This window comes from Xiphias gladius, chromosome 18 (genome assembly GCF_016859285.1).
Source record: "Xiphias gladius isolate SHS-SW01 ecotype Sanya breed wild chromosome 18, ASM1685928v1, whole genome shotgun sequence".
In the NCBI taxonomy this organism is placed as follows: Eukaryota; Metazoa; Chordata; class Actinopteri; order Istiophoriformes; family Xiphiidae; genus Xiphias; species Xiphias gladius.
The window spans coordinates 28,950,115-28,958,205 of record NC_053417.1 but is presented as its reverse complement, the minus strand read 5'-3'; the positions used below and the strand labels follow the sequence as shown (position 1 = coordinate 28,958,205).

At 45.8% G+C, this 8,091-nt stretch overlaps 1 protein-coding gene across 3 annotated transcripts in view; it reads right to left on the bottom strand.

Annotated features, from left to right (window-relative positions):
* The window catches only part of sulf2b (sulfatase 2b), an 87,491-nt gene that overhangs the window by 5,538 nt on the left and 73,862 nt on the right, over positions 1 to 8,091 (bottom strand). For all 3 annotated transcript variants that reach the window (XM_040152946.1, XM_040152948.1, XM_040152947.1), the window contains 6 exons: positions 7,615 to 7,744; positions 5,316 to 5,559; positions 2,400 to 2,580; positions 1,120 to 1,216; positions 948 to 1,042; positions 793 to 852 (listed from right to left, as the gene is read on the bottom strand). In XM_040152946.1, the coding sequence (XP_040008880.1) occupies positions 793 to 852; positions 948 to 1,042; positions 1,120 to 1,216; positions 2,400 to 2,580; positions 5,316 to 5,559; positions 7,615 to 7,744 (807 nt within the window). The remainder of the gene's footprint in view (positions 1 to 792; positions 853 to 947; positions 1,043 to 1,119; positions 1,217 to 2,399; positions 2,581 to 5,315; positions 5,560 to 7,614; positions 7,745 to 8,091) is intronic.

The following is an 8,091-nucleotide window of genomic DNA, read 5'->3' as shown; positions in this document are numbered from 1 at the left end:
CTTCAGACAGGATCCCCAAACACTCAAGTTTGCAGATTGCATTACAAACTGAAGGGTGTGTAAAACGTGGTTGTTTACCAGGTCAGGAGAAACTAACGAAAAAGACGCTATCCAGTTGCATTATGGGAAACGTAGGATCCCTGTTTTCGGAGGTTGACCCAAACTAGGGACTAAAAGTCAGGATATCTCAGCTTCTGCTGCTTCAGTTTTTAGCATATTTCCTCCTGCAAGCCGACGGAGGTTAAATATAAAACGACTAGAGTAGAACGGAAAGTATGTGTCCTGAACACCTTTCAAAACTGTAGCTACAAATAGCTTTACAAAGAGACAGAGAAAAGGAGGAGATACAATGTAAAACATACACAAACAACACAGAAAATACAGGAAGATACCATTGAAAACAAATGAGCAATGATTTGGTTTCTCTTTTTTTTTTTTGACTTTGAGGAGGACGGTTTTAATGTTGAGGATCAAAAACGTTTCCTCTTCAGCCTTAACTTTTTAAATGGCCAGTGGTCCTGAAAACCTGAGGCTGCTAATAGTGAAGTGGCTAAAACAGGACAGCAGGTCTTTAGTAAAGATGGTCCCGACCCAGTACTGCGAAACTTACAATTCTAAAATTGATCTTAAAGGTGATTGGGAGCAGTGGAGAGAAGCTAAACGTAAAACCATGGGACAAAATAGCCCGAGAATCCGTGTTTTCACATAGAACGAAGGAAGAGCAGCTACTCTGCTGTTCCCTGTCCCACCAGCCAAGTTCACTGTCTGCGTCTTCCAATCTCACAGTCTCACCTGAAGGGGTGCAGGCCACCTCCTCGGTACCTCAGCTTATTCTTCAGTTTGAACTTATACCTGAGAAACATACAGGCGTCACTTCAGGTGCAACACCAAGTGCGAATATGTTGTGAGGTATCGCGCCGTGTTGCGTGAAGCTCCGTTGTACTCACAGGTATTTATTACAGTCACACTCCAGGGGGCGGGCCTTCTTCAGGTGACCTCTGACCTCTCTCAGGTTCTTTATCTTCGTCTGCAGAGTCTCAATCTGAGAGAGAGAGAGAAGAATTTCAGTCACAGGCGAAACGGAGACCCAGTCCGTCACTCACTCGTGCTTTGCGTTACCTCGTGGTCTATGTGCAGCTTGTGATCCTTCCAGGCCTGGAGAGACTGATAAACTCCCGTATCACACTTCACTGTGGCGTTAGACAGAATGGAACATCTGCAGGGAAACAATAACGGAAACCCAATGACACTACGGAAAACAGCTTCACTTTCACAGCAGGTGACACTGAACTCTTCGAGTGATGGGGAAGAATTCGCACTTTCTTCAAACGCGTTGATGCTGAATTATTCATGCTGATTTAAACGGCAACCTGAGCTCTCAAAGTCTCATTTACATCTGTGCTGATGATCCTCATCAGCGGTTATACAACATCTAGTTCACATCATTGTAGGTAGATTAAGAGGAATTCCACAATGTACACACGATTACAGGTTACGGCTGGAAGTGAGTTTAAGCAGCAGCAGCTCCGACTTATTGAACAGTTTAAAGCCGAACCAGACAGGCCGAGACTAAAATGTCCCAAAATGGCCACAGAGGTAGAGAGAATAAACCCCCTTTACTTAGGCGACATCTTGGTTTTATCTCTGGTGCCCCCCTCGGGGTAGACTTTACAGTTTCTGCCCCAGTGGTGGGGAAGATCTGCAAAACTCCCATTTTCCATCCCTCTAACAAGTTTGTGTTCTGATCCAGCTGAGTAGTCAACCTCCGCCCACAGAGCTTGTTATTTTACTTTTCCTGTTATTTGAATTCACGCACCCACAGTAAACTGCGATGATGCATCTGCAGGGAAGCGCGTGTACGTCGTAGAAGCCAAACCGCATTATCGATACGACTCCTGGCAACCGACAACTGCCGCACATTTTTCACCAACTAACTTTATGTCTTTATTTTACAGCCATCGGTAGCGAGATGACAGGAAAAGAGGCGAGAGGGAGACGGAGGCTGACATGAGACAGAGGTCCCCGGCTGGACCGGAACCGAACAATGCGGTTCGTGGACGGCGCCTTAACCCCCTAGTCCTAGACCAGCGTTCAATATTTCAGCCCTGGCAAACAGATGTAAAACCTTCATGTTGAAAAATAAATATATCTTTTAAGTCCATTTCCAATTTAATCTGGAGGGAAACAGAGACAATGTCCTAGAGACGGTTTCAGTCAGCTGAGCTGAGTTTGTACGTTGGTGTCGATTTTGAGATGATGCTTCAGAAGAATTCCCTCGGAAAAACATCCGACATAATAATAAAACCTGCTCAAAACAAAATTACGAGGGGAGGTGGTTCTAACTGTGATGCAGTCCTCAGTATTACACACACACACACACACACACAGTCGTTACACACCTGTGTGTGACTTTGATGGAGTTGGGCGGGGCCAACGCGTTGGGAGCATCGCCCATCCCGCTGAACTCGTCCTCGGACCCGCCAGACAGGCTGTGGTTACCGGGGTAACCGTTCATCTCGGATGCCGTGGATACGGAGCGGGTGTAACGGTTTCTGGAGTAACTCTTCAGGGCTTTGAAATCTGAGGCGCGCACACACACACACACACACACACACACACACACACACACACACACACACACACAGAACTTAAAACTTGTTTTAAAACAATATTCTATCACAACTGGGCAGATGTCAGCAGTCGTCACTGGTCGACACGATAAACTCTCATCCTTCAGCTTCACACGTCTCAGTGCTGTGGAGGCCCGGAGGACAAAGAGGAGGCGGTTCTCCTCGGAAAGCCTCAAATCTCTCCACAGCTCCATCACTACTGAGGTGATGCAGTTCTGACCTTCAGACGCTAGAGGTCAGCATCACGCCAGTAAACCAGCTGAGCCGACCCACTCCACTCTGCTCCGAAACACGGGTCCCGACAAAATCTCGTCCCCACAGGTCTCATCAAATCCATCAATTATTGGGTTTTAACAAAGCTTTTCATGTCATCACAACTTATCATTTTCTCTTGTTAATTCACAAGCCTCTCTCATTAATACCCGGTGACATCTTGTATCGTGTTAAAACATTTGTTTAAGGAAGTTTCTTGTTGTAGTAACATACCAGCCTACTGTGTTACAATAAGAAAAGTTTCTTGTTGTAATGGGATATTTTGGTATTGATAAAATAACAGGGAAGGTTTCTTGATAAAACAATAATTTGGTATCATGTATTAATGTGAAAAATATCTTGCCATGATATGAAAGGATCCTGTCAAAACAAGAAAATTTAACCGTCATTCAAAAAAAACCGAGCAATTGTTTTTGCAATGATGGCGGGAAAATCCCTCCATCGATCACAGAGAGAGAAAGGCTGGTTCCCAGACTCAGACGACAGATTCCTCCAGATTACAGTTATTCATCAGATAAAATAATAATTCGTTATGATTCGAACCGGGAGCTTCGGTTTGTGTGGCAGGTTTCTGATATCATGTTCAAGATCAGAAGTATTTCAGCGCTCGCTAAATTCAAGACTCAGGTCCGGGTTGAGGATTTAGGTTTGAGGGTCACATGTATGTAAACAGATTCTTATTTATTAGTTTCTGGTTTTTCAAACCTTGATTCACACTCGGGGCCGTAACGGTTTCATCTCCGCAGCTCAGCTGAATGAGAAACGAGAAATGTGCCTTTCAGGACAGGCGGAAATAGGAGCCAAACACCGTGTGACCTTTTTCAGGCCAGACCAGGAAAACCACCGGTTCGTTAGCGTCCCAGTTGGTCCTGACAGGGAGCCAGTGGAGCTCAGGCTTTTCTCGGGCCCCCTTTGATAGTCTTAGACTTAGCACCTAAGCCGACTGAACGAAAAAAAAACTTTGCTGAGGTTTTTTTTGGTTTTGTTTCTACAGCTCTGGAAAAAAAAAGCGGAAGTCGCCTTAAAACTGGAGGATGAGACAATTTCTTGTTCATATCATCAGATGTGGTTTTTTAAAGGAGAGAGCACCGACGCAACACGGTCTTCTACACAGAGTGTTGCATTATGGGTTGTTCGTGGCTTTAATGTTGCTAGGCTAGGTGGTTTGAGTCTGTCTACGGCGAGTCGGTCAGAGTCAGTCAGCGCTAAAAGTCCAGTTTAACCCGCGGGAGCTGCCGAAGGCCGGCGAGACGTGTTTCGCTGCCGCAGAGGAAATGAACTCACGACGGGTTCGACCAGTTCACAGCGTCTCCTCACGTCTTTACCAAAAAAAAAAAGGAACCAGGGAGAAAATCTGTCACACAGACAAGAATCACAGCTGACACTGACGATGAGCTCAGAGAGACTGAAGCCTGAGAAATAGCGACTGTCAGAGGAGAAGATTCAGACGCTTCAACGGTCTGACGGATCGGGTGAGCGTCTGTGACGGAGAGACGAGATCCACTGATGCGGGTTCCTCATCTCACTGGATGACATGTTTCACCTCTACCAGAGAAAAGGCTTCAGCGTCGAGGACTCTCCTCTCTTCGGATTAACGGGATCTCGGGGAAACTTCTCCAACAGGATCAGTGTAAAACGGTTTCTTCTCCTCAAAAGGTCTGATAATCCGGGTCGTCCTACAGTCGGGCCGGTACAGTATTCTGGAGTTTATCTGAAGTCGGTGTGAGGCTTCAGCAGTCTGAGTTAGACAAATCAAGCGGACATCTTTCAACGGAGTCTCTTTGGTATGAAATTCACTTGTTTTGTTACTACGCATCCACTGGAGCTCAACGGGGAAACCCAGAGAGGGAGTCTGACACCAAAAAGACAGACACTTTGGAAGATACTCGCTTGATTTGTCCAACTCATAGCAGCTTCAGATCCACTTAGGATTGTATTTTTCCACAGAGACGAGGACTCTCCTCTCTTCGGATTAACGGGATCTCAGGGAAACTTCTCCCGCGTTCACCGTGCGCCTCTTTGTCAGGAACAGCTGATCGTGTAGTCGGAAGGATGACTCGAGCGTTTATTTCACCAGTTGACCACATTTGTTTCACTTCTCTTCTTGCTAAGGTCTGACGTTACTGAGGAAAAAAAACAACCTGTGTGGTTTTTTAATGAATATTGTAATGATAATGGTACAAAATGATATGAAAATGAATGGATTATACTGCGATAACATCAAATCCTCCGACCCAGCGAACCCCCTCCCCACCGCGCCCTCCGCAAACCCTGGCACTGGCCTCGGCTTAGAGGGAACACGGTCATTGTTAATGTTATCAGCTGCGGATACCGCTGCTTTGTCACGTTTGCATTTCGTGTATGTCCACCAGTCCCCGCTGCCCCCTGCTGGACTGAACCTTCAACACTCACTCTTCTTGGAGAAGAAAGGTTTCTTGTTGAACGGCTTCATCATGGAGGGCCGCAGGTTCAGAGGCCGGAGGTTGCGGAGGCTGCAGTCGCAGGCGTCCGAGTTGCGCTGGTACAGCTGAGACTTGATGCTGATCGGACGCTGGTGACCTGCCACGCCCCTCTGGAAGCTCTTTGCCCCTCCCCCTTCATTCTTACATTTGAAGAGCCGTAGTTTACCTGTGGCGTCCTCCACACACTGCCACTTCTACACACACACACGCACACACACACGCACACACACACACACACACACACACACACAAGAATGAGTTCATGTCAATCAACAGGCTAATCAATAAGTCAGTGTCTTTGTTATGAAGCCATATTCTATTTTTCCTGATTTTCATTACAATTGATTCGCCATATTTTTCGTGTTTTACCTTCAGTGGATGGATTCTCATTTAACTTTTGCTTTCGCTGTGATCAAAGTACATTAATCTCAATTAAAGATTCAAATAACCTCAAAAAAGGAAAGAGGGAAGTTGACATGAAATAAAATGAATCAACCTTTTTTTGCCTCTTTGGTTCATAAAGTCCTCTCTAACTGGCATGGTAAAAAAAAGAGACATTTATGGGATTAACGGGTTTCACTGCACAGTCAGAAACCAGAAGGTTTTTAATACGGGACGGTAATCCTGGTATTTTCTGGGAATTCTCCTCCCGTTTCCCTTTAATATAAACCCGCTGGAGTCCAGGAGCTCATGCACTGACGTTTGTGCGTTTGTGTGTTGGTATCATATCATAAGTGCTGAAACAAAGACGTCCTCTCCGGAACACATTAGCGTCACCGAGCAGCCGCCGCAGCTAAGTGCTGAACTCTGACCTCGATATAAACCCTGCTGTGTAATGAATCATCTGCAGTTCCCTTTATGTTTGTTCATTTGGAAGATGCTTTTGTCCAAAGCAACGTACACGTGAGACACAATCCAAGCCGCAGTAGACAAAGTGCCTCAGCGCTGGGTTCATGAAGTAAGACTCAAGTGTGTGGCAGAGCTTAAAACTTCATCTGTGGCGAGAAACCCCGCTTTTCCTGGGACAAAGTGATGTATTTGCTGCCAGACATTGTTTTTAAACCAGTGCTACACCTGCACCCCTACACGACGGTAGACTTACACCAGTGCGCCGCTATCCCCTGATACCAAGACTCTTTGAAAACCTTTGGGATGAACTTGAACGCATCATCTGCGGAGAGGAGCATCCACCACTTAGTAGCGCGCTGAGGTCCGAAGGGTCGGGTTTAACTCGGGGAAGCTGCAGCGCTGCGTTGGTTAGCAGGTCGACCCGGCGCCGAGCTGGGGCTCCTGGTCCTCTGATCCAGCAAAACGCACACGCGTGTTCGCCTGCGGCTCCCGGCTTTGTTTGGATTGTCACTCCGCAGTTGTTCATTAGCAGGAGCTGAATGAGTTTCTACTGTTGCACTTAGTCACTCGCAGTTATTAAAGAGTGACAAATGCCTGGGTTGTTAATTAAACACACACACACACAGACACGGTTTTCTACAGGCTGTTTATCAGCGCGATCCAGCAGCCGACAGACACTGTTGCTAAGAGACTAATCAACTGGCTAAAGGGATTTTTCGACAAGTGTAATTAACCTCAAACAAGCACGAACACACACACACACACACACACACACAGTGTCACAGCTCTCTAATGTCTGGGAGAAAGTTTCTGTTGTGCGGCTCCATCTCGATTCTCTTCACGTCTGTTCTGTGCGATTCTGCAGCGTTCAGTCCATTGTGTTCTGTTCTTTCGAGTCATTATTGCTGTTATTGTTATCAGTCTGGTTTATACAGATGAAATCTGGTCTTCATCTCTCTAATCTCGCTGTTTCTTTTAAGTCTCTGTTTGTTTATTGCAGCAGTAGCCTCAGCCTGAATTTTCCGAAAAACAGCTCTTTATTGAGGGTTGTTCTGCAAAAACAAAAAGTCTGGGTAGGAAAATCTCAGCTGCATTTTCTCATTTTTTTAACATCTGAAAAGACTGTGAGAGCAAAGTTTATGTTTTTTTAAGGAAAGTATGAATAATGACTAATGGGATCTGGATTAAATTAGTAATAGGACTGGGAATTTAGTCATATGATCAGGAGTAGGAGCTTCGGGAGTGAAGTAACAGGATCAGACGTAAAAGTAACAGAATTAAGAGCAAAATAAGGGGTGAAGTAATGGGACCGGTTCTAAAGTAAGGGAAGTGAGAGTAGAGCGATAGGATCAGGAGTAGGACAGAAGAGAAGAAGTAACTCCGATACTGCGTTACTGTACCTGTCCGGTCTGCTGACAGGGCGTCTGGTACTCGGCTCTCTGACAGAGGTCTTTTACTCGTTGGTGTTTGGGCAGGAAGTTCTCCTCCTGTGACACTTCCTTTCCCTCGACGCGCTGGTGGAGCAGCTTCCTGTTAACGGACCAAACGCGAGCAGGTTGGAAACTTCGCTTTTTTTCAAAGGTTCTAAGAGGATGCTGTGTGCTGTACACATTGTAAGGCCGTCTGTTTTTGTGTCTCAGCAAGACTTGATGTGAGGACAGAATAGTTTTAACCATCTGTTTTCTTTTCCACAGCCTTCCAACCAGTAAAGTGCCAGGAATTACATGGTAATTCAGCTGAGATCTGTAAACATCGCAAGTTTTACTTTGCCCAGGTCTTTGGTTTATGATCAAATAGCTAAAAAACAAAAGACGTTCCCATCAGGCTCAGCTGGACTTTGTGTTGAGTGCTAACACACCCAACTAACTAATGAAGGT